Source organism: Epinephelus lanceolatus, chromosome 14 (genome assembly GCF_041903045.1).
Source record: "Epinephelus lanceolatus isolate andai-2023 chromosome 14, ASM4190304v1, whole genome shotgun sequence".
NCBI lineage: Eukaryota > Metazoa > Chordata > Actinopteri > Perciformes > Serranidae > Epinephelus > Epinephelus lanceolatus.
In genome coordinates this window covers 33,744,990-33,772,028 of record NC_135747.1, presented here as the reverse complement: position 1 = coordinate 33,772,028, position 27,039 = coordinate 33,744,990, and the positions used below count along the sequence as shown (strand labels likewise).

Below are 27,039 nucleotides of genomic sequence, written 5' to 3'. Positions count from 1 at the left end.
TGACTTTTTTTTTTACTATGTCATGAATGAATATAGTTAATAATTACAAATAAGTGTGCCAGTGTGTTTAATAAGTCTGTAGGTGAGATAACTGTAACAATCATTAACTTTGTTTGAATGCTGTCTCTCTGTGACTAAAAGTTTTGGAAAATAAAAATATTATAAATCATAAAAAATATTACAAAAATATTCCAGATTCATGAAAAGATTCATGAATCATTTTTTATCTTTTCATGATTCATGAAAAGATAAAAAAAAACAGTAATGTGATTGTGATTCCTCCTCAGCTCAACAGTTTTGATAGACGTCTGTCATGACCACAGATGGCCAGTAGAGGTCTCCCCTGTAAACACAGTGGAACACTGATTGACCTCCACATCATCATTGATAAAAATAATTCTAAAAAATGTACCGTACTCTTGCATTCAGCACCTCATTGTGTAAAATATATTTCAATACTAAAGCCTTTAGTGGGACATATTAAAGTCATTATGTAAGAGAAGAGATGTTTGGTGTTTATTGGTCTATAAGGGTTTGTTAGAATGTGAGGCATTGGCTCACAGGGTGAAAAGGTCATTTCTCATGTCACTGTGAGCTCAGCTGTTAACGTGGGACAGTTTAAGGCTCTGAGTGAAGCAGGATTTAAAGCAGAGTTTATGTGGTTTGGACAAAACTCATCATGTCTCCATGTCAGCTGTGAATTCTGATGTAACTGTTGGAGAAATACTTAGGAAGGAATATGAGCCACATTTTCCCTGTTTGGTCAGCAGGTGTCAGTGACTTAATGTCCTGGAGCAATGAGACATTAACAGTTTAAACATACAGGCCTGGTTGGTTGTTTTTTAAGTAGGAGCAACAATCACACAGTGGCTGCATTTTAGTGACTCTCTACTGATCAAGAATTCAAACTCTAATGCTGACATGAGCTGTGAATGTGGACGAACCTGCAGTAAGACAAAACAACAGTGAAATATATAGAGTTAAAAGTTTTGGTTGTGGGGCTTTAACACCATCCAGGCTTTTGGGTCAGTGCTTTCAATTTCTATAATAAGAAAGAAGAATAAAATTTTAAAAATGTAGAAATTATAAAAACAAAATAACACTTCAACATTTAGGAGACATAGTCAATTTACAGGTCAGAATTATGAGATAGCAAGTGAATATTTTTATCTCATAACTGTGACTTTATCATTCTTCCTTTCCTGACCTTTCCTTTCCCTTTCTTTTTCTTTCCTTTCCTTGCCTTTCTTTCCTTTCCTTTAGTGTTCTTTCCTTTTCTTTACCGTCCTTTCCTTCCCTCCCCTGCCCTTCCCTTACCTCCCCTGCCCTTCCCTTTCCTTCCCTCCCCTTTCCTTACCTCCTCTTTCTTTTCCTGTCCTTTAATTCCCTTCCTTTCCTTTTCTTTCCTGTCCTTTCCTCGCCTTCCCTTTCCCTTCCTTACCTTTCCTTCCCTTTCCTTTCCTTTCCCTTCCTTCCCTCCCATTTCCTTTCCTTTCCTGACCTTCCCTTCACTATCCTTTCCTTTCCTCTCCTTTCCTTCCCTTACCTTCACCACCCTTTCCTTCCCTTTCCTTTCCTTTCCTTTCCTGACCTTCCCTTTCCTATCCTTTCTTTTTCTTTCCTTTCCTGACCTTCCCTTCCCTATCCTTTCCTTTCCTCTCCTTTCCTTCCCTTACCTTCACCACCCTTTCCTTCCCTTTCCTTTCCTTTCCCTTCCTTACCTTTCCTTCCCCTTCCTTTCCTCCCCTTTGTCCTTTCCTTTCCTTTCCTTTTCCTTTCCACCCCTTTCCTTTCCTTTCCTTTCATTTCCTGACCTTCCCTTCCCTTTCTTTTCCACTCCTTTCCTTTCCTTCCCCGTTCTTTCATTTCCCTTCCTTCCCTTCCCTATCCTTTCCTTTCATTTCCTTTCCTCCCCTTTGTCCTTTCCTTTCCTTTCCTTTCCTTTCATTTCCTTTTCTTTCCTTTCCTTTCCTTTCCTTTCCTTTCCTGACCTTCCCTTCCCTTTCTTTTCCTTTCATTTCCTTTCCTTTCCTTTCCTTTCCTGTCCTTTCCTTTCTCAAAAGAACCTCTCCTCACTGTACGAGTACCTTTGGTTAAACTCAGAGTCCAACACATGAGTGTGAGCTCAGCCCATCAGAGGATGTCCTCCATGTCACACAGTGACTCCTCTAATGTCTCTCCTCCCTGACATCCTTGAGGACACAGAGTGCACGGCAGCACAGAGAGCAGCCTCCCTCAGGGACGCAGGGACAGAAGCCACAGCCTGTCATGTCTCCTCCCGGACACGGACATGTCCACCAGGAATAAGATCAACTTCACCTTTAATGTGCTGGTGTGGAGGATTGTGGGAGTGGATTGGCCCACACGTGATTAAAATCCGGCGGAGTGCTGCTGGTGTGTCGGTGAGGAGGGAGACGAAGATGGAGAGCGTGTCTGTCAGGTAGGAGCGTGAAGGCTGGGTTGGAAACTCGCTGGTTTTGGGAGGAAAATGACGGAAATGTGTGAGTTTGGGAGATTTAGTCGGAATCAAAGTGACAAAGTATTTTGGGCGGCACTTTGTGTTGTTGTTTACAATGGCGCCGATCACTGAGGCTGATTAATGAGGTCAGATAAAACACAGTAACGCGTATGTTAGGGTTTAATCAGCTGTCTGTCTGTAATAATGATGACATGTTGGTGTAAGGTTGGAGGCAGACAGGTGGAGGAGGGCAGACAGGCTGCAGAGGATCACCTGTGGAGCGACACTAATGTGGCTGTACTGAGGAGCTGATTGGCTGAGGGATTTACACTGAAAGCAACCAGTGGTGGGATAATTAAAATCATGTTTAGTATAAAACTTGAGATAGAGGTGAAAATAGTTAAAATCGGTTTGCTCCTTAAAGCATAACTTCATAATTTTTCAACATGGACCCTGTTTACCCGTGTCAATTGATCAATGAGACTGATGTGGACCATAATATTTGCAATTGGTCCAGTATTAAAGGAGCTGGCAGTGGCTGAGCACAGCGGAATCAGCTGCAATGGAAGCAAATGGGGCAACTGAACATCGTCACAGTATGTCCATTACAAGTGGGTATTTTTGACACATAGCCGCTCAGATTGTTATTGTAAGTGTCCATAGTGTCTCTTTACCTTTCACTTGATCTGGTCTGTTTGTTATAAGGCTCGTTAAGCAGAAGTCTTGTTCTGAAATATCACGAGATGTCACTTGTTGCTAGAAAACAACAGTACAGAAACGTCTGTGAGTTCATGAGAGAGTATAGTTATCAGAGTAGTTTACAGTACACGTAGTTTAGTGTTATCTAAAAGGTAATCAGTGTCGTGGAGGATTATTTACCTGATTTCAGTGATGTCGATGAGGCTTTGGATTTGACTGCCGCCTGTTCTTATGTGAGTAGAGTATACACATAGAAGAGTGGATGAGTGGACGTCCTGCAGAGCTATACGTGAAGTAGGGCTGGGCGATATGACCAAAATCTCATATCACGATATAGTTCATTTCATATCCCGATAACGATACATATCCCGATATAGCATATTGTAATCCAATGAATAAAAAGTCGCCCCCCAAAAGATGGACAGACTCCAAATGACGAAAAATATTGCCGTAAAAAGGGTAATTTGCGTCACAACGATATAAACGATAGACATTTTTTTCTCATCACATGATATATATCGTCATATTGCACAGCCCTAACATGAAGTAGGGAAACCATGGAGTTCCTTGAGTTGCTGCGACGCTGTGTCTAGTACTCCATTGACACATCTCAAAGTGCTTTCCATTTAGAGGTGGTGATATTTTAATGTTTTGTGCTGTATATGTCCTGCCTTTTATTTTTGTACATGATACACATGCCTCGTTGTTACTGCTAGCCCACTGCCAACCCTCCTGGTTAGCTAATGTTAGCCTTGGCCACTCTGCCCTGCGCACCACCCGTGTCGGGTGGGAGCCAGCTAGGCACAGGCTCCCAGGAAGTGTGCCGGACTTAAGCAAATCTTAAGCCAGTTTTTGTAGTGGCCAAACAGTGGTACTGCATTTTCCGGGGTCTTTCACATGACACCCAAAAAGACTTTTTCCCATTGACTTACGCTGGGAAAGAGACGTCTGTAACTCAGTGGATTCATTTTTTTGAGCGTCACATCCCCTTTGAAATGACTCAGGATTTGATCAGTTTGATAGCATTTGGAATGTCTAGAAGAGACGCAAGATTAAATCATTTTATTTTCATTCAAGTTAGTGAAGTGCTAAACCTGAATCGGCTGGCGAAAGTTGGCTGCTCCCCTCCGCTTGTGAATCCACGAATCCTAGGATGGTGAAGTAATGTCTCATCTTTGTCTGCCTCTGACTGGCTTACCCTGACATTCTTATCCTAACCTTAACCCATACCAATCTTCTTGCCTCAACCGAACCAATCCAACCAACAAAGGCAATGAGTTCTTGCCAGCCATAGGGAGAGTAGGGCGAATCAAACCTTCATCATCCTGGGATTCGCAAATTTGCGCCCCACTCGGCAGTGCTCAGTAGCGGTAAGTCTCTACTGCACCAGCTCCAGGCAGTTCACCACCCTCCACCCCTATGTTTTCAAACATTATGCTAAGCTAAGCTAACCAGCTGCTGGTTCCAGCTTTGTACTAGTGTGCAGACATGACAGTGGCATCAATCAGCTCATCTAAATCTTGGCTTAAAAGAAAATAATGCCGAACAAATTCTTCAAGCTGTAGACAAACAAATGTTAAAAAAATGTTTATAGGTGGTGCAACAGTTTATCCATCCTCCCATTACTTCTGTACAGTGTCTTCACTGGTTGCTTAGCAACTTCATTCAGCACGTTTACATGCACTTAAAGTAACCAGGTTACTGTCGCTTTCATTAGTACACTGGTCATGTGAATGACAAACCTGAGTTTCTGTAATTGGTGTTAGAGAAACCTTATTTCACCTTCTACAGTAGATGTGTCTCCTGCAGGATTCCCACAGGTCCATATTAATGAATGTGAGGGGAATAAATCAAGGCCTTTTAAAGTTTTTGAAAATAGAGAGAAGACGTAACAGACAATGGGTCATTAAAAGTGCTTGAATTAATGAGAAGTGTGCAAGACTAGAAAGTCAAGTTCTCTTGAAATAGTCTGCCATCACTGTAACACAACACAGTGTCTCTTTGTTTTAAGTGTTGTCTTAAAGCTTCTGTAAAACCTGCTAGTTCTCATTATAAAAACTCTGTGTTGTGACAGTATTAATCTTGATCCATGTCTCAAACCGTGTTGGGCCCTTGAATTTCAAGGAACCTGGCCTGGAAAGTCCTTGAAAAATCATTGAATTGGATGTTTATGAAGGTGTGGGTACCCTCCTCCTGGAAAATGCCCATTCCTTGGCCATGTATACACAGCACCAGGTTTCATACCAGCTTTTTATTGTGCGCATGTGCCCTGACGAAATCTGGGTCAGACAGGGAAAGTATTTCCATAGCAGCAGGGCAGCAGAATGAAAGAAGAGATCATTACTTGTAGCCATACATCATTGCATTTGAAATTAATTCCATATGAAGGCAAACATGAACAGAAACAGAGTCTAAATAAGTCATTTTGCACCACTGAAAGTTTGTTTGCTTGTGCTGTAAGAACCAGGAAACAGCATTGTGTAACCAGCACAGTTAAAACAGCTACAGTAAAACAAGTTATGCCTCCAAGTTAGGGTTTGGGGCTTGTTTTTGGTTGTATAAATCAAACTAACGTGACTTGGTTTGACTTATTGCTTATACAGCATGTCTGTGAGTTGTTGTAAGGACGCTGCCTCAGGCTTTGGTTGCTACTCCAGTGTCTTTACAGGCTACACGCCAGGTTTTTGAGGTCTTTGTAAAGACCACAAATAATGACAAGAATGTAGACAACTTCACAGCTTGGTGTCAGTCCTCAGTGCCCTCCTAAAACAACACATCCCTTCATTTTCCAGTTCATTTTCAGTATTTGGCACTTGTCAGCCGACAGTGTAAGTGTACAACGTGTGTCATCCACCTGTAGGAGGATATTATGCTTCCTATTAGCTCTCTGAATCCCTCTGTCACCAGGCTATCATGTTGCAGATGATATGCACAACAGTGTTTTTTGTACTGCTCACTTCCCTCAAGTGTTAAATCAGGGTTATAACGTTACAGATTCAGATTAGTGTAGCCGCTGCCTGATTAGTCATTGACTTACAATGCGAAGCACTCTCATCACCATGTTAACTTTGTCACAGAGGCCTTTGACATTCCTCGTCTGGATTCCTTGAAGGTTTTAATGGCAGGACCGAACATTTTCTATGGCTTTTATTTTCACTTGCTCTATCAAGTCATCAAGTGGTAGCGTTCAGTCCCAAATTGCTTTGAATCTTGAGTGTGCTGTTGATGGGCACATTGTGCATTAAAAAAAAAGCATGGTGGAAATTGCTCACAGCTGATTATACAGTGGGGGAAAAGAGGGGGGTGGTTTGACACTTGTAAAACCAGAAAGCTGCATAATTACTGTAATTCCCCGAAAGCTATTTTTCCAAACTATTTAATTTCTGTACAGTCACTGTATACCCTTAACTGTGAGTCTTACATTTGATATTGGCAACAGCTGTCTGAGGTCCATCCAAGTTCAAATTATGTCCTCACAGGGAAACTTTGTCATGATCAGTTTTGTCAAATAAGAAAAACAGTTTCAGTCCATTCATCTTATGTCAGTCTTTTTTCTTTTTTTTTTTCAGCGAAATACATTTAGTGGACTAAAAAGCAACTGATTATATCATTGAGGTAAGTTACCAGAAATCTAAGTTGTATTTAGAATATTGATGATTTATGTAATAAAAAAATCTATACGATATGATTTTGCCACACAAAAATATTGCAACGCTATGCTGTATCGATTTCTTTCATGCTTGGCACACTGGAAAAGTTTCAGTAGGTTGCAATCTGCAGCCTCACCACTAGATGCCACTAGATCCTACACACTAGACCTTTAAGAAATAATGGTACAGTGGGATTTATATGGCTCAGTTAGACTTTCCTCAGTTTGAAAAACAGAATTTTAAAAAGTAAAAAGGAGAATTGTGAAAGTTTTCGAAAAGATATGTAAACCTCAAATTAAGGCAAACAAATTGATTTCCTGATATTGGATCTAATTAAATAATAATAAAAGACATTAAAATCAAGTAGGTGGACATGATTACACAGAAAACGTTTTAGCAGCTGGAGGCGGCTTTTTGTAATTGTTTTTAATGAGAATGAAGTTTTTTGCTCACTGTTTTTACATTGCTATGCACTTCGTGTCTCTGCGCTCTGGGCATCTGGCGCTTTTGCTGGAGCGCTCTGAACTCCTCAAGTTGAAAAAAACTTCAACTCACAGCAGAAAAACGCCCCACGTCATCTCTTTTTTTCGTCATTTTTTTCCCATTGTCCAATCACATGATTTGAGAACAAAAGAAAATTAATTATCATTTCAAAATCACAAGGCTGTGCAAAAGAATTATTGAAAAACTAAGCTGAAAATAAATAAATATTATGACATTTTTGTTATGGATAGAAGTGCCCTCTCAATGAGGCTTCAGAAAATTGAATTTGAGGAAATTTGGAAGAAGTGGAAAATGTATATTACCTTGAAACACCCTCTCCTGTTATTTAAGGTTTGTTTATTTAACTCTTAAATATTTTTATTTTTATTTATTTAGCTTTGATGAAAAAGACCCCATGGTTTTTGTTGGTCTTATATTATTACATAATTTACAGTCGTTACATGTTAAAAGAAAAATGAAAAAATGACTGAGACTGTTATTGTTAAGTGAAACCAAATGCAGAAAATAATGGGGAAAAAAGTACATTAATAAATAAATAAATAAATGTTAAATATAAATATAATTAATTATAATTAATTTTAGCTAAACTTAGCTAGGGCTGTAACAAGTGATTTGTAAATGATTGATTAATCTGTTAATTGTTTTATGATTAATTATGTAACATATAAAATTTAGGAGAGCTTTTAAAGCTACACATCACATCTTCCAAAAGTCTAGGATTATGTTTTTAAAGTGCTTGTTTTTTTCTCACCAACAGCCCCAAACTCCATGACTTGGAATACATAATATAAAACAGATAGTCGCAGTAAATTCTGACATTTAAGACATTTAAAACCGCATATTTTTGCTTTTCTTTTTTTTTGACAAATTATCAGTTAATTATCTAAAGTGTCTCTAGTCTTTCTCAGCGCTAACATGAATCAATCATCTTAAAGTAAGTCAGAATGAAATCATGATGATGACAACTTCTCAGAAGATTTAAAACTTATTTTCATGGAACAAAACTCCAGTGGCATCATGTGGCTTTAAATCACCTGAAACTAAAGCTGGAGGTGTAGTATTGCCCTGTGACTGAACCTTGACCCCAGGTAACCCCTCCCACCTGTCAACTGTTGAATCACTCAGAGCCACATGAGTCCTCCCTCTCTCCTCCCCTCTCTCCGCTCTCCTGTGCATGTCTTGACATGCCGAGTAACACCGAGGGGAGGGAGGGGACAAAAAAAAAACCCAAACAGGAAAAACCGGAGAGCATGAGAGACAGATAGACAGAGAGATGGAGAAAGGGAGGTGTGAAGTATGAACGGAGGGTTGCAGAGAGAGATAAGGGCGTGAGAAAGGAAAGGGGAATTTCATGCTAAAGCTGCAGTTTGGGAACGATGCTTGAAATCTTGTAGAGAAGCGGGACAGAAACTGAGACTGGAGCTGTAATTGGAAGACGGAGGACAGCTCAGTCATGGGAGGGGTGAGATACTGTGTCATTATATCTGTGAAAAACATGCTGTCAGTTCCTCTCTTGACTCAATCCTTTCCCCTCTTTCTGGTTTCTGATTTCTGAACAGCTCCACAATCTCCAGGAGAGGCGTGATGAACGGCGGTAACCATGGATCCTCGTCTTCGCTTTGGCGTTTCGAGCCGTGCAGCAAGATGATCACGAGAATTCTGAATGAAGAAAACAAAGAGGTAAACCATTAGCTGACCTAACCTCTCTCTGACTCCTCGACCTGTCAGTCTCACACCTCCAGACCTGCAGGGGAAGCACAGCCGCTGATAATCACCTGATGCAACACTTTCAGGAACTGTCAGCGAGAGGAAATACTTGGCTGTCACAAACCAGAGGTGTCACCAGCTGCAGTGCAACTTAAAAAAGTCAGACTGCAATTACTGGAGGAGCATGGGACGTGGAGTTCAAAGCAGTGAGTTGTCTCCTGGAAGTCAGACCCCCAGGCTCAAATGAGTAGCAGTGGATTCGGCAGCAGCTCCAGCTTGCTCCAGGGCCGGCGTTTCTACTGCCGGGAATGGGCCCTGGACAAGCTGCGGCGCTGCCTGGACACCCGCTCCGTGCCAGGGCAGCCACCCGGTTTGCTGGTGACTGGGGGCCCCGGCGCTGGGAAGACAGCGTTGTGCACTGAGGTGGTGTGGCCCACCTCGAAGGCAGGGCTGGCAGTCGGGCTGGCACCGCGCTGCCTGGCTTCTCACTTCTGCCAGCGGGAGGATCAGAGGAGTACGGTGCTGTGGAGGTTCGTCCTGGGCCTGGTGGAGCAGCTGAGGGCCTCTCCTCTCCTGCCACCTCAGTATGAGGAGACCCTTAACAGCCCGTCTGTGTCCTCTGCTCTGGAGCCTCTCACCTGTCAAAGAGACCCTGACGACACCTTCAAGAGGTTTGTATCTCAGTTTTACTTTAGAAATGCTCTGCGTTTTTGATGCTTGATCTAAAAAGGGTTACTCTTTTTTTGATTTGAGGGAAATCACACAGTTGCCAAATGAGAGGGAGAGAAAACGTAACGATATGTAACAAGCCCGAAACCCATCCAGGCGTTGGGCATGTGCGTGCATGTTCAAGAGTGTGCCTCATTCCCAGCTCAGCACGGCACAATTTATGTGCGGTATCACATAAATGGTGATTATTGTTGATGAAAGCCGGAGCAGCTGAACGCAGTTACATCTGATACGTGTCAAAACCCCAACAAGTGGTTTACTGGTGAGAACAACAAGGTGAAAACCTGCACCACAAGTTCCTTTTGTTTAAATCATCAGTTTCAATGTTTTGATAGAGGTGACAAAAATGCTCGATGTTCGCAGTCGTTGTAGACGTGATGGCCTCGGTCGTGGGAGCGTAATCTGGTCTATTGTCAACCAGACAAGCTTCAATCAGAGATCACACGAGACACATTAATGACCCAGTTTTGGTTTTGTAACAGAAGCTTGCTTGATTATCTAAATGCGACACAACATGGATGAATTTGATTTCTACCCTGTTGCTTTACTTCTATGATGTATTTAAACTCAATATCACAAGGAGAATATTTGTTCACTACCAGTAGAGTTAGGTAACATGACACCTTACTGTTTACACCAGGGTGGTATCTTCTGATAATCTCTGTGTAATCTGTCAGGTCAGTGTGAGCAGTGGTGCAAAACCATTAGCAGGACTGCTGTGAGACAATACAGCACTCTTCTGTTCCAGTGGCGATTGCTCTAAGACTGCAAGGGAAGCTCAGCTTTCCCTAAAATGTCAAAAAATAAGTGTTCAAATATGTACTGTTGTGTTTACATTTCATTGACTACATAGGCGCTAGAAGGCGTTCAACTTTTGTTCAGAATCAGCTACTTATCACAAGTCACTGACGCGACTTTGTTCTCATTCATTCCCGTAGCGTCACAGTGCATTAAACAGTGGAAGCTCAGCGTCCAAAGACTTCAATAGGGAAGCATAGAGTGGGTTGTTCCACTGCAGCGAAACTAGACAGTCATTGGATAAATGCTTGGTTTTGTCCCACCCATCGGACACTCAGCGTCTCTGGGGGTCTATGGGGCAGTGGGCTGGCCTCGGCTGGCCTAGACGCTGGGCTTCTGCATGATGATTGGATGATCTGTCTGAGGCTGAATCCCTTTTTGATTGACAGCGAAATGAGCGAATCAGCGATCTTGAAATATAAACCACCACCGGAGCATTTTTCAAGTTTCATTCCGTTGTTCCGAGTTGATCTGGAGACTTTTCCAATCCTCTAAGTGACTTTTTCTTTGTTAAAAACGACTAGGGACAAATCTAACATCTTTTTCTGGTGTTATTGGAGACTGTACTCGTGTTTGAAGACTCTGACTTCTGTCGCTCTGCAGTTACTGTCCCCAACGAGCAGCGGGTGCTGCTGTGAGCTGCTCCACCGTCCCAAAGCACTCACAGGCGGTCACACTAGCCTCGCGCAGCAGCCCCAGAGGGTAGAATTTACGAATAAATAAACGGACACATTTTATGATGTAGGCCGAAAATGAGCTTCCCCTCCTTGAAAAACCAGCAGCCGCCACTGTTCTGTTCCTATGATCTTTGCATCAAAGTGTTGTAATACATTGATTTTTCTGTGCCGTGGTGCAGTGGTTAGCATTGTCGCCTCACAGCAAGAGGGTTTCTGGTTCGAATCCTGGGTGGAGTAGCCCCTCTCCGGGAGTTTGCATGTTCTCCCTGTGTCAGCGTGGGTTTCCTCCAGGTGCTCCAGCTTCCTCCCACAGTCCAAAGACATGCAGGTTAATTGGTGACTCTAAATTGTCTGTAGGTGTGAATGTGAGTGTGAATGGTTGTCTGTCTCTCCTGTGATAGTCTGGTGACCTGTCCAGGGTGTACCCTGCCTCTTGCCGAACGTCAGCTGGGATAGGCTCCAGCTCCCCTGTGACCCCCAACAGGATAAGCAGTTACGGAAAATGAATGAGTGAATCTAATTGTACGTTCAAACCAACAGCAACCAGAGCTTCCAAAACGGCGGAAGTCATTCGTTTTCAATGAGAGTCCGGCGACTTGGGCGACCTGGTCGTCAGCCACGTGTCTTGGGCGACCACAGTGACCGGAGCGGTCTGGAGGGGAGATAAAACTCATTTAACTTTATGGTAATGAGCTCTGACGTGGTTCTGCGACAACCAATCGGAATGCTGACATGCTTCAATGAAGCGGGTCCCAGAGAACAAGCCACGTAACTTCGGTTCCTACAGCACACTTGTTCCGACGATGGATATCAAGAAGTTTATTACTTGCGTTCGCGCACACTCAGTCCTTTATAATGTTGGTCTTGCAGCACAAGACGGCAGCAGCACACATCACAGCAACAATATCATCTTCCATGTTGAGTCGATACGATTTTGGGGGGTAAGCATAACTTTCTGTAGGCCAACTATGAGCTTTTTGACTGGACAACAGCAAGCAGCAACTACGCTGCTTTCAAGCCAGTAGTCCGCTTTGCTGCTCCTTTAAACCGAGCGACTAGAGCGACCAAAGCTGCCACAAATATTTGACAGTCGTGCTTCTTGAGTGTCCGCCAGAGACTTTGCCTCTTTGGAAGCTTCTGGTTTGAACGTACAGTAAGAGCCAATATCTACATATGAGTGCAGATACATTCTTAAAAAACTAATACAAAGCTAACTTTTCTTCAGATGATAGATGCATTTTGGCCCATGCATTCCACTTCTCCACAAACTCCTGTAAGCATGCAACCTCCGGAGCAGGTTAACTTCAGAGTATCAGATCACAACCTGTCAGATCACTGAAGAGAAAAGTATCAATGGACAAAAGTCTGGAGTGACAGGTTTAAAAAAAGAGGAGCCTATATGTTGTTATAGGTCAGTAGATTCACTTCATTGCTCCGGGCTTTCTGTGTCCACTGGTTTTAAAACAGAGCTTCTAACAAAGAGAGAGATCATTTACAACACTTAACACATGACACGTCTTTTAACTCCTGCGAAGTGTATTTCAGTCCTCAGTGATAGCTGACAGTGTTGCTGTTTTTACACCCTGATTTCATCACCGCAGCTCAAAATAACACGAGACACCTGTGTTGTGAGAACTAGGAAAGAGCAAATATCATAATTTATTAGAAAAACATATTGCACACACTGTTAATTGGCTCTGACTTATATAAATGCAACATCTCTGTCAGTCATTAACTACTTTTACACTCTTTTTCTCAGCAGCAGAAACAGTCTGGTGTCACTTTAACATGTAAGGTGACATATTCAGAGGAGTTTCATCATCATCCAACTAAACAGCAAAAGATACTCCATATAATGTCTTGTATAATAATACCTACATGTTTTTTTAAGTCTTGGTCTATGTTCAATATTTGGAAATTATTTCCAGTGTTCCTACATCTTTCGTTATAAGATTACACTGCACGCTTTTTACTTTTTCCATAGACCAAACATTCTCGCAGGTAATTACTGTTACTGCTTCATCTCATGTGATATGAAGCAGCCTACTTCATTCATTCACTTGTAATTAACATCCCAACCTCTTTCACATGAACACGCTCGTGACTGGATAAGAAACACCCAGAGATGACTGAGCAAAATGAGAACCAGCTTTGTAGTACCGGTTACCTACCTACCGGTTACCTACCTCAGAAGTGTCACTTGGTGGTGGTTGTGACGCGTCTTCATCAGCTGATCCGTCAATCAGCTGATATTAGGGAGGCATGACCGTCCTCTCCGTTTTGACAGGACGATCACGCCACCTGCTGTCTGTCTGCCGCCGCCTCCCCAGGACGCTGCTCCAGGTGTGGGAGAGCATGTTTGCCCCCTCGTCCCTGTTCATCGTCCCTGGGCCCTGCTTCCTTATTTCGATAGCCTCCCTGATACAGCGCCGGTATTTGTTGTCCTCGGTGTGTATGACTCTGGCCTTGTCCCAGTCCATAAGATGGTTTTCTCTGGCAGGACGGTCACGCCTTCCTAATCTGTCAATCAGCTGATAAAGACGAGTCACAACCACCACCAAGTGACACTTCTGAGGAAGGCGGAAGTTTCCGCCGAAACATGTCAATGTATGTAACATCCTAACACATGTCTGTATGTAGACACGCTTGCCAGTCAAAGTCAAAGTCAAAGTCAAAGCCGACCACAGATTCACTCTGGTTTGGTGTTTCACCTCGCTATATTTGCATTTTTTTTGTTTTTTGGCTGATGTGACGCTCAGTGGGAGGCTGCGCCAAAGCCGAGGAGCAAGAACTGAAAAGGCTCGACCACCCTTTGTCTTTAACTTGGACTCTGGAACAGTTAGATGACCCAGACTAGCAGACCTGGGGGTCCTGGTTTGGAGGATACAGTGTGAGAAGCTCAGTTATATACTCCGGTGCCAGATCGTTGAGAGCCTTGTATGTGATTAAAATAACTTTAAAATGGATTCTAAAAGAGACTGGAAGCCAAAATAGGTTTGATGATCAAGGATCGTTTGGTTTTGGTCAAAGTCTAGCTGCTGAATTTAGAACGATTTGGAGCTGATGTGTAGCTTGATTACTTCGGCAGGTGAACAGTGCATTACAGTTATCAAGGATATAAGAGCATGTATGATTTTTCTGTCTTATTAAAAGACAGAAGTGACCTACATTTGGAGATATTCCTCAGCTGGTGGAAACAGGACTGGACTACATTCCTTACATATTGCTCCAGGGTCAAATTACTCTGCAGAATAACACCTAGATTTTTTACACCTGATTTTATGTTTGGAGCAAGGGGCTGACGAGTGGCTGAATTTTAAATTTTAAAGCCACAACCTGACCTGATTGCTTTGTGGGTACACGCCCATAAACACCCAAAACACAGAAACCAGGAAAATACAGGCAGAGTCTCTGCAGAAAATACACCGCCACACACTTCTGGTAAATCAGAGGTGATGATTGAGAGGGATTACTTATGTCCTGCATACTGTATCTTTAGGTTTGCCTAGCATCACTAAATTGGACATGCCATATTTAGCAAAATGATGACATAAACGTCTGACATCATGACGTAGTTCCACTAGAAGTTGACTAACTAATATGGATTATCAGCCGTCACTCCAATGTCAGCAACAGCGACATATAAAGAGCTCCCACTCAGCCTAGCAAAGTGTCTTATTGAGCGTCAAACGCAGCAGCAGCTCCTGCTCTTGTTGTGGGAAAAAGATCCATGAAAGCATTAAGGCTGCACCTTTTCTTGTATAAATAGAGGTGGTTCTCTGCAGGTGTTTAGACTGTCAACAAGACGAGAGGAGCTGCAAAGCCTGTTAATGTAGCAACCATGTGGCCATCGCTGACGCAGAAAGAGGCCACGGCAGTCACAGGAAAAAGACGGCGGCGGCTATTCTTCTTCGTCTTATATTTATTTCTCCTCTCATAATGCAGCCCATTCACCACACACACAATGGGCCTCCAGTGTGAATGAATGCTACAGTGTTATTTACGACACAACTTCCTTTCAGAGTGGAGGGAGGAAAAAAAAAAGAACAAAGAAGTGAAAAAATGCCTCCAGTACCCCAGTGACCGTCTCAGCACCAGTCAGCGAGGTCACCCTCCTCTCTGGGACTTTTTCACTCTCTCCTGGTGTGTTTGCTTTGCGATGAGTCTGAGCACTTTAACGCTCCTCCTGTGTTTGCTTACCTCTGGTGTGAAGTACCGAGCTGGATTCCACATTCCCCTCAGACTGGCTCGCAGCCAGACGCTGTTAGTGTTTGGAGCGCTCGTGAGGGAAAGTGGCTGCGGGCGAAACATTGCCATGTGAGAACAGCCGTTGACAAAGTGTTGAAACATGGGCCTGAATTGGCAGCGAAAGGATATACATGGGACGTATGGCCTGAACCGGGTGTCATTAAGTCTTTGCAGGATTTTTATGTTGTGCTGCTCCCTCTGTGTGGAAGCTTTTAACATTTAAAAAGTTGGTTCGTTTCTCTGAGTTTAAATTAATTTGCCCTTAGTCATGCGTAACTTTAAGCATTAATCAAACATAAACGAGTGACCTGTACACAAAACCACCCCCTGCAGAGTTTGCACCAACACCATTTTTTGTACCAGACTCTAAACATGTTTATTTCTGCGTTAAAGTTGGCCATGTTAACATGGGTGTCTGTGGTGATGATACTGCTTTTTGAGCCAGCCTCTAATGGCATAGGGTCAAATACGGCAGCTTGGTCTGTGACCCTTGCCGTTTGCTATCGACTCACGAGGCAGCACACCGCAAACTCTAGTGTAAACCCATCTGTAGCAGAGGTTAGAAAATCTGTGTAGGGTGGGAAGGAAGGTAGATGGATCAAACTAACACCAGACTTTGAGCCAAGAGGCCGCTCTTTGACTCCCTTCTGAAACCAAAAGTCAGCATTGATGTTTTGAAATATGTATCGTAGTTAATATCAACTAACATACTTATTGGGGCGTCGGTGGCTTAGTGGTAGAGCAGGCGCCCCATGTACAAGGCTGTTGCCGCAGCGGTCCGGGTTCGAGTCCAGCCTGTGGCCCTTTGCTGCATGTCATCCCCTCTCTCTCTCCCCCTTTCACACTTAACTGTCCTGTCCATTAAAGGCAAAAAAATATCTTTAAAAAAAACAAACTAACATACTTGTTAACATGCTTAGAAGTTAGGTTTTTTTAACCCAAACCAGGCTCTTTTGTTCAAACCTAACCAAGTGGTTTTGTTGCCTCATGTAGTTTTGTCTGTGAACGGGGCGTTTGTGGCTCAGGAGTACTCTGATTGGAAGATCAGCGTTGGCCCCTCCGGTCCGTATGTTGATGTATCCTCTGGCAAGATACTAAGGCCCAAATTGCCTCTGTTCAATAGGTGTGTGAGAGTGTGTGAATGCTTACTCAGTATCAGGTGGCACCATGTATGGTAGCCTCAGCCACCAGTGTGTGAATATGTGTGTGAATGGGTGAATTTGACATGTAATGTAACGGCGCTTTGAGTGGTCAGAAGACTAGAGAAGCGCCATACAAGTGCAGTTTTGAAAAGACACTGGAACATTTATCGTTGGAAGTTGACATGGAAACTGACACATCTCAGACTAGGGCTGTCAACGAATATTCTAAATTTGAATTTAAATTCGAATTTGAAAAAAAAATGGACCTTCGAATGTGAAAATTGATATTCGATTGTGGAGAGGGAAAAAAAAACACCACCGCAGCTGTCCTCTTTGCGAGTGGGCGTTGGCATCAGACGCACATTTCTCCAGCCTGGTCGACAAGCGGTTCTGCTCCCAGTTGTTGTCTCTGTCACCTGGCTTGACACATTCGCTCGCGGCTCGCGCAGAAAATAGACCAGACGCCGAAGCGATCGCTGCAGGGTGCGAGCCGGTCACGGTCCGGTGCTTCGAGGCTATTTGCAGCGCTTCCGTGGGCGGTGTGGCCACGGGTCAGAGAGGGGGGGCGAGCGAGAGGTCCGCGGTCGTTTATAACGTAATGTTATAGATATATATTTTATGTGTTTTAATGTGTAGGTATGTAAATGTTTTCAAAGACGTTTATGGTGAAATAAAAATACCTACAAGTAGTTATTTTTCCTTGTATTAGTTTGTCCTCTTGTGGACATAATGTGGAAAAAAAAAATATTCGAATGGTTCGAACCTATGAGTTATTTTTAGAAGGAATATTCGAACGTCATTTTTGAGCAATTTTGACAGCCCTATCTCAGACTGACGCTAAAGGTGTACCTAGAGCTTCATAGTTTGAAGCATAGGGCCTCTATGCTCAGAGCACATTTAGAGGTGGTCTTAGCCGCGTGTGGCCATGTTCTTTCAGCAGTGTGTACACCACACTGGGACACACTGAAGGACCACCTACTCAGCTGACATCGCTAGACGTACATACCAATTTGCGTGCCAAAGTCACTGTAGTCAGGAGGTTCCACATGTAAAAAGCGTATTCAGGGACGTGAAGTGCGTTGCTGCCTTGCGCCAGTGAAATCAACAACACATCTTGTCTTTGGAAACAGGAATGATGTATGTGTTGACCTGTATATTGAGTGGAGAAATGAGATCTGATCATAAGTGGTCACTCGAGATGGACTGGGGAGACGCATTCTAATGCCAAGTGTGTACAGATAGACTTCGAGCCGTCCACTTGTGATTGAATCCCCAAAGACACATGTTAATACCGTGTGTCAAGGCTCAAGAGCTCACAAGAAGAAAGGTGTTTAAGAGCCTTTTTGTTGGAGACTGCTACTTAACTTTATATGACATAAATAATGTTTGTTGTGATGTCGTTGAGAGGTTAGTTGCTGTGCGGTCGCTATGTTATTCAGTTAAACACGTAGTAGTAGTAGGACACAATCACAGAGCACCATTTTTAAACTTCATTTCTGTGTCTGACAAATGAAGGAAAAATCCTTGGACTCACATGACATGCATGCAGAAAAGTTACCATGGTTACCAAATTATCCATTGTATTTATATACACGCTCATTATATATTAATATTTCCTTTGCTCGACAGGTATTGATTACATGGCAACATCTCATGCCTACGATCATGTCATCCTGCGGTTGGCCCACTTTGCTTTTAAACCACAAGCTGAACTTGTAACATTTTATTTCTGTAGTCTGTAGCTGATTGTTAAGCTGCCCATTTTGCCCAGGGCACTTTTGAAAAATTGATTTTTTCTTACGTCTGAGTGAGGTTCTCCTGGTCAAGTAATGTAATACGAACACATACACACCAGGTAACAGTGTAGTGTTGCTATCAGGTGAGTTTTACAGGCAATCAGGGCCTTGACTCTGAAAATAAATGGTAATGTGCAGAAGAATATAACAGATAAGATACAATAAAAGGCAACAGTAACAAGATATGAGAGGATGCAAAGCACAGAAACATTCACTGTGCTGCAAGCACAGTATAATAACTAATCACGAACATCAATCAAGTCATAATCATGACTGAAGTCTGAGCAGCTCAGAGAGCCAGTAAAGTGATTATGTTCAGGAGTAACTAATTTAGCTCTCAGGAAACCGGTTTGATTGTGTCATGTCAACCGCTACAAGTTGTATTAAAGTTCAGGGTCAAAGGTCACTGACAGACCTGTGTCGAGGACTACGTGGGCTGAATGGAGCGGAAAACGTTCAGCAGCAATAATATTTCATTACACTTCCTCGTCCTCCCCCGCAGACCTGAACGTGTGCCCGGTGAGGGAGTGTCGCTTCAATCAGATGACTAAATCAAACAGAGGTTTGATAAGCTCTTTGTAGCCGTCACCCAGAGCGGGGGTTAAATCTACTTTTAATTGCAGGATATGCTCAATGATAAAAGTCAAGGCTACCGTGTAATGAGATGAATCACATACATTAAGGCTTGGTCTGTAAATATCTTACAAAGTTGCCAGATGATACAGTCATTTTCTTGGTGGTACTATTACTATTCTCCTCAAACAAGCCTAATTTATCAAAAGAAATTTAATAATAACATTTGAAATTCCTCGTATAAAACTCAATTAACCAAAAATGCCAAACATTTCCTGCTTCCAGCCTCTCAAATTTGGAGTAGCTGCTGCTTTTCTGTTGTTGTTTTTTTTTTTTAAATTTGGTCCAGTGTGTAGGATTTAGGGGGATGTATTGCCAGAAGTGGAATATAATATTCATAACTATGTTTTCATCAGTTTATAATCACCTAAAACTAAGGAATAGTTGTGTTTTCATTACTGTAGAATGAGCCGGTTATGTCTACATACGCAGCAGGTTCTTTTCCATGGAGTTCACCTTGTTTTTACCACAGTAGCCAAGAACAGACAAACCAAACACTGGCTCTAGATAGGGTCGGCCACCATAGTTCTCCTAAGCGCTTGGCACACTGGAGAAGTTTAAGTTGGTTGCAATCTGCAGCCTCACAGCTAATGCCAATAAATTCTACACCCTTGACCTTTTCAGATTCTGTAAAATTCAGAGCATTAATATAGCAGTGTTGATATGTGTTGAATCAGAGCTTCTCTGTGGTTTGTTATGGTAAGCAGGTTTTCCACACATGCATTCTATGCAGCGTCTTACAGTGTCAGCTCTGATCGTGAACAATAATGAGTGTCGTACGTCGATCATCATTTCATCAAGTGACAACAATAGACGCCATGTCTGGGACGCCCCATGATGTCCCGACAGAAAGTCCAGCATGATTGATTTCCTTTTTGTCGTTCAGGACATCTCTCATCACAGCTGTTACTTTGACCAATAGGAAAACAGAGCAATCTGCTGCCGTGGACAACTGTATGACGACAACACAGATATTTCCTGTAGGGACGTTACTACACAGAGTAAAAGTAGAAAAATGATGGTGTAAAACAGCAGAGGCACTTTATCAACCCACTGAGTACTGCCATTAGCATCAAGCTAGCAAACAATGTTATGTCTTCATAATGGAGGATATAAAGGAAAAAATTTTACTTACCACAACTGCAGAGGCTACCAGCTTCATTTGAAACAAACTACATTAGAAATGCATCGAGCCGTCATTTCAAACTCAACACTTCCTGTATTGGTTTCAAATTAAAAGCCTCTTATAACTTCAGTTGAGAGAATCCCTTTATTTTCTAAACAGGCTTTTATTGTGAAACATTTGCAGGAACTTGTGGAGGATTCAGTGACTTGCATGTTTGCGTACGGTACTTCAAATGGTGACACTTTCTTTTGTTACTACAGCAACATTTCAGCTGGCACATGAACAGACACAGTGACTAAAATAATAGTAATGATAATAAACATAGGACAAGAATAACCTGATGACATCACAGACGTTGTGTCATGTCTGTCGGCCAAGTCACGGCATGATTTTATGACTCCACAATGGCCTAATCTGACATAGTGACTGTCAGAACGGACAAAAATGTGTAGTATGAACCCAACATTAGCTCTGTCAGCACTGTTGCTGTTGTAGCACCATAAGCTGCTCGCCGCTGGCTCAGCCACCTCCATTTTAAGAACCATGTGCAGACAACTCATATGCTTGGAATTTTGCATTGAGCTCTTAACATTTTATTGATCAAATGATTTAATTTGTTGGTTAAAATAAACTTAAGTTGCAGCCCTGAAGAAGTTTTTAGAAAATCGTGGTGTCTTCTAGAAGTGTGTTTTTGTAATATCAAAGGCAGGCCACCTCGTCTGAAAGATTGCCTCGACTAACGTCATGACAAAATTAAATGTAGTTATTTTTTTATGTTAAGATATATAACATTCATTTCAGTGATAAATCAGATGTGCTCTTCCACACAGAGCAGATGCCATATACTTGAGTCTTGTTAGTCTGATTTCTTCTGGCTTATTTATCATAAGTTGAGAGGTGTCAGGATGTGGGCGGCTCACAACCTCTGCTGAATAAATTCCCAGGTTAAACCCTGAACTGTGTGCATGTTGCCATTGACAAACGATGCTAGTTAAATTGTCCATTATGTGAAGACAAGTGTATTAACTCATGGACAGTTTAATGGAAGAGCTCATAGTCAATTTGTGTGTTTCAGAATCGGAGCATGGTGCAATTTTAATGACAGGAGCTCAAACAGGGCAGATTTGCTGGATGCATCCTTTGCCAAAGTCTAATCATCATGGATGAGTAGTTTACTGTGATGTTGGAATTTCACACCCCACTCCCCACGCATATGTTAATCCTGAGACTGATACTTTGTTGTTGACCCGAACACGTTTAGCTAATGACCCTGCTTTTAGTTGTTAATTCAGCTGCACGGGCTTCGCTTGGTTAATTGACCAAGCTTCTGTTCTCGCCACAGAACGCTAACATTTTCATGCATCTCTGCCACAGCGGCTCTGTTTACATGTTGAATGATCTTTTACCTGTGTTTTATAAATACTTGTGGAGCTGCTCCTTCCAGGTAGCGGCACATTTTTATTTTTTTCATGATTGGAAATGTTCCTTGATTTGCATTATTAGTCACCAGAAAAACACAGACTGAAAAATGCAGATTTGTTTCTGTTCTTGGTCTTTCATGGATACTTGTTTTTCTTTAGGCTTTAGTAAGATCAGGGTTTGAAGAAAACTTGTCTGGTGACTAAAGGTGACTGGGCCTTGTGGTCATTCCTAAATATAGACATTAACACTAATTACAGCACACACACAAACACACACCCTGTGGTTGCTGTGGGATAATTGACTTGAGTTCAGCCTCGGTGTGACCCAGTCAAACCAGACTGCTGTCACAGGTTAATTACTGTTTGTCACCTTTGAAACAAGACCCCTGTCTCTATTTGTAGCTCCATCAAGTCTCTGCTGAGTAGGTGACAGAATTAAACCAGAACTAGTACAAATATATTCACATTATTAAAGGTTTTCTTACAATGGAGATTCAGTATACAGCTAGAGGTACTGTTGTATATTTGATTTTTGTTTGCTGACATGTTTAAGTCATTATCAAACATTGTCAGAGATCGATCATTATATCCATGTCTGACCTGAAGAGTAATTGACACAAAGAAGTAGGGGAAAGGGCACATACACATAAAATGTTTTGCAATCATGGTGGCACAAGAGTCTAAGTGAGGGGGTCCCCAAAGTCATTAGGATTCATCTTCGGGGGATCATGACTGTCTGTGTACAATTGTATGGCAATCAATGTAATTCTTGTGGAGATATTTGAATCTGGACCAAAGTGGTGAACCGACCGACAGACCAGCATTGCCATTCCTTGATCCATAGCTGTTGGCACAACCAAAAATGTATGAGAAAAGATTTTTATGCCAGCTGGAGGCATCATGTTTTGGGAATGAATGTCCATCCGTTCGTTCGTCCTATTCTCGTGAGCCCAGTATCTCAAGAACAAATCTTCAAATTTGGCACAAACCCATTCTCGGAACCCATCAGCTGTATTCGGCATCTGACTTCCGGCAGATGGCGATACAGCCTCTGGGGGCAGACCCCCGATTTTTTGGCATTCCGGTTTGATTTGGGCGGAGGAGGCGAACTTCCGTTTCTGACTTCCGTTTATATATAAGTAAATATGCTGAACCATTGTGATGGATTCAGAGTTTGCAGTGACGCCAATTATGTTCCGACTCGTTAGTTCACCGCACGGACCGTTTAACCTGGCAACAACTGCAGCTGACTCAAACGTGATTGGTCAATATCACACAGCGTACAACCGGAAACCAGGGCTCTTCCGCTCTTCTTCCGGAGGCAAGATCTCCAGGGTTTGCCTACAGACTCTACATTAAGTGAATGTAGAGTCTGTATATAGAGACTAGCACAAACCCAACAAGGAACTTATTAGGTTTTGGTGGTCATAGATCAAAGTTCAAGATTTCTCTGACCTCATCTGTCTCATTCTTTTGAACCCAATATCTCAAGAACACCTTGAGGGGTTCTTTTCAAATTTGGCACAAACGGCCACTGATTAGGTTTTGGTGTTCAAAGGTCACTGTGACCTTGCATCTGTCTCATGCTTGTGAATGTAATATCTCAAAAAGGCCTTGAGGGAATTTCCTCAAATTTGGCACAAATGTCCACTTGGACTCGAGGATGAACTGATAAGAATTTAGTGGTTGAACATCAAATGTCAAGGTCACTCTGACCTCACAAAAGTTTTACTCAAAATTCCTACACTAATTAGGACAAACTTTCACACAAATGTCTAATGGGATATAACGATGCAATGAAGACATTTTATATCCAAAAAGTCAAAGCTCAGCTTCACTGTGACATCAAAATGTCCTGCAAAAACACTTCTCTGGCCATTATTCAGTTTCACAACTCAGGAACAGAAGGGGTGACATTTGGTCAGATACCGAATTGGTGACACTAGTCTTGAATTTGTGCTAATTGTATAGATCTTCTTTGCTGCCGGGATGGAGATGTGTGTGACGCATCCATGTTTTCACAGACATGGATGAAAACTGTAAGTGCAGCTTGACTGGTTGACAAAGCCATACAACTGCGAAGTGGTAATTCTAGTTTTTAAATCGATCTGTCTATAAGAAGGTAAAGCAATGTTCCAAAATTAGAACTTCATGGTTGATGATGCTTAAAGCTGTGGGTTGTCAGTAATCCAGTAACTACAGCTTTACACCCCTCTCCTAGCCCGGTTTAAACACAGGTCTTGCACTGCACGGCTTTGTCAGGACAGGGTGAACATGGGTTCCTATAATAACTAGTATTACTACACAGTTACCATAACATTATCATAGGTGTCAGTTGTGTTTTGGCTTTGGCATATTTTTACTGCAGCCACAGCAGTCGTCTGGAAGCATCAACTTCTCTCTCACGAGCCCACACCTCCCTCACACTGTACAACTTGCACTTTTATTATAAAGATTTCATACTCTGACAGCTCTATAGCTCATGTTGTCTGCAGGGTTTCACTCCCCTCAGATAAACTTGCCTCAGGTCTGAAATCTAGATTCAGGAATAAAATAGCATGGAGGTACAAAGAACTGTTGGTGTCTGAGCTTCATCGCTGGGCTCAAGTCCTTGTTTTTAACTTCCTTTTCTTTACTGTATTGTTTTGAATGTTTTAAGGATTGTAAACTACTTTGGGTACTCCAGCTTCCTCCCACAGTCCAAAGACATGCAGCTTAATTGGTGACTCTAAATTGGTCGTGGGTGTGAGTGTGAGCATGTGTCTGTATGTGTCACCTCTGTGATAGTCTGGCGACCTGTCTAGGGTGTACCCTGCCTCTCACACAGTGTCAGCTGGGATAGACTCCAGTGACCCCCAACAGGAGGAGTGGTTACATAAATGAATGAATGAGTGTTACACTGAGGTGTTTTAAGGGTCAGTAAATTAGTACAGTCAGTGGAAGTACTTCAAAAGGAGAGATGTAAGCTTGGGTATGTTAGGTTTGGGTGTGTGTGTGTGTGTGTGTGTTTATAACCTGTGTGTACACACATTAACCCACGTGGTTGTGTGTGAGCGTGCCCAGGGTGGAGCAGGACATTTCGCAAGTTCCATTAACCTGAGTCACCATCAGATCACACAGCGGGGCGTGGGTGCTGACTGTGCTGGTTAAAGAACAGCTACACTGTGATTTTGGCAAGTTTAGTGTTCTTTTATTGTTTTATATCATAATCCAGAGTTGAATCACAGTAGAGGACACAAGATTGGCTGTTTTTGTTCCTTCTTTCCAGCTATATTTCAGTGTTAAAGGCTAAATTTTAATATTAGACTGTGTTCTGAGTGAAGAAGAGTGTGCCAGATTTGAGTCATACTGCCCGCTGATGCTGCTGATGGAAGTGTTTTGTTGTGGTTGTCTGCTGGGATGTTAGTTTGACTGACATATGGTTGTTTACTTTACAGTTTTGAATTGCGTCTAGAAGCATGAGAGGTATGCTTCTGAAATGAAGGAAAGGAAAACAAAAGTAAAAGTAAAGTGGAGTTGCCTCTAGTCGCGCCAAAATAGTTGCCTGCATAGCCACAGAGTGATTTCATTTAGCATCACTGACTGTAGAATTAAAATGACCCACCTGCAGTCACTATAAAGAAAACACACACTGTTACTTTCATCTGCCCACGACTCCTGCATTTTTTTACATGGATGTTTTAAATCTAAACTCTTCCTTATGTGTCTGTCTCTTTCTCACATGTCCTCAGAGCAGTGCTGGGACCCCTGTTAGACCTTCCTCCACCCGCCCAGACCCTGATGGTGCTGGTAGACTCCCTGGATACAGGAGGTGGGAAGAGCGGATCCATTGCAGAGCTCCTTGCCGCCAATCAACATCTGCTGCCCGGCTGGCTGCTGCTGGTCTGCTCCGTGCGCCGCCACAACAAAGCTGTGTGCAAGATGTTTTCAGGTATAAAGCAAAAATAATCTTCTTATTGGGCTTTGCACTTTAAGATATTATTATGGTGGCAATTTTACGCTGCGTGGGGCCAGACGGGAACTTAAGCAGCCATGATTGGGCATAAAATGACTGAGTGAATGCTGTTTACTTGTCTCGACTAGTTTATAACAGAGACTATCGATTGAGAGCTAGCAAGCAAATAATAATTTTCAAAACTACAACCAAGGCACAATAGATGTGAAATGAGTTTTTGAGATGTTTTTATTTTTAATTTCTACAGTGTAGTTATCACAAGTCATCCAGCAGCCACTTGTCAATCATCCCCTAATCACGATGTTGGCATTTTATTTGAATGTCCTCAGTTTTGACCCTTTGTTGTGATGCATCGTGTTATCATCAGTTATTATTGCAGATAAACTTACTTACATTAACAATACATCCAGTGACCAAGTATCTGCCAACTATGAAATACAATCACCTGCTGAGGACCAAGGTTTTTTGTAGCTATAGCAAAAAGATCTTTGATTTTAACTCATAGTATTAGTCTGAGTGCTCTGGTTTGAAGCTCTAGCTTCATTTTACTTACACATTTTGAATGAAAGAGAGGTGTGTTGTTTTGTAACAGTGGATCCTGATGAGCAGATTATACAGTGGAGTGTGCATCTCCTCTTCTCAGATGAAAAATCAGAGCTCTTTAACCCTCTGGGACCCAACATAGACCCTTTTTGTCTTTTTTAAGAGGGATATTGAAGGTAACAAGTTTTTACAGTCATACATTTTTTAATAAACATCAGGTTTTGGTGAGGTGTCTATTTAAACTTTACAGCAGGGGTCATCAACTAGATTCGTCCAGAGTTTTTCTAAGCAGGCACTGTGTGGGCCGGTCTGTCTGTCTGTATCTATGTATGTATATAATTGTTTAATAATAACATAACAATTAAAATGATAAAATAAAATATATGTTATATATACATATAAATACATGTGTATGTAATAGGCGGCACGGTGGTGCAGTGGTTAGCATTGTGGTGCAGTTTTATGGGTTTTGGACTGTTAATCAGACTTAACTAGACATTTAAAGAGGACTCTCAGTTTTTTTGTTTTTTTCATTTTTTACAAAAAGAAAAAAGCAGACAAAACCAAGGATAACAAGCAGAGACATCATAGGTGAAGGTGAAATGCTTAACATCATAAACAGAAAATGAAAAGGCACAAGGTTACATTGAAGTATCACTGATAATGGGTCCACCCTCATAGCAAGAGAGTTCATGGTTCAAACCCAAGTAGGAGGCTTTGACAAATGCTGGGAAACCCACTTATTGTCAGTATATTTGTGAATGCACCAGGTCTCTAGTTTGTGGTGGTAAAGTTGCATGAGGCTGAGCTGTGATTATCCTAGGGGTCAAAATAGGTCATTTTTTACAGTTAGATCCATTTAAAAAAATGATCTTACTGTAATGAAATGACCACAGTGCAGACTAACAACATCAAATGCGAATAAAATTGGGCTCACTCAATCCACAAGAGTC

The 27,039-nt window shown here is 42.2% G+C and overlaps 1 protein-coding gene across 4 annotated transcripts in view; it reads left to right on the top strand.

The window, feature by feature from the left end:
• The first annotated feature begins 1,499 nt into the window (after positions 1–1,499).
• The window catches only part of ankrd50l (ankyrin repeat domain 50-like), a 32,487-nt gene continuing 6,947 nt past the window's right edge, over positions 1,500–27,039 (top strand). Inside the window, exons 1-4 of one of the 4 annotated variants that reach the window (XM_033616242.2) lie at positions 1,500–2,440; positions 6,727–6,772; positions 8,871–9,689; positions 25,320–25,519. In XM_033616242.2, the coding sequence (XP_033472133.2) occupies positions 9,262–9,689; positions 25,320–25,519 (628 nt within the window). In that variant the 5' untranslated portion in view covers positions 1,500–2,440; positions 6,727–6,772; positions 8,871–9,261. Of the gene's footprint in view, positions 2,441–6,726; positions 6,773–8,565; positions 8,774–8,870; positions 9,690–25,319; positions 25,520–27,039 lie in introns of those variants that run through there. The other 3 variants (XM_078174645.1, XM_033616261.2, XM_033616271.2) reach the window with 3 other exon arrangements.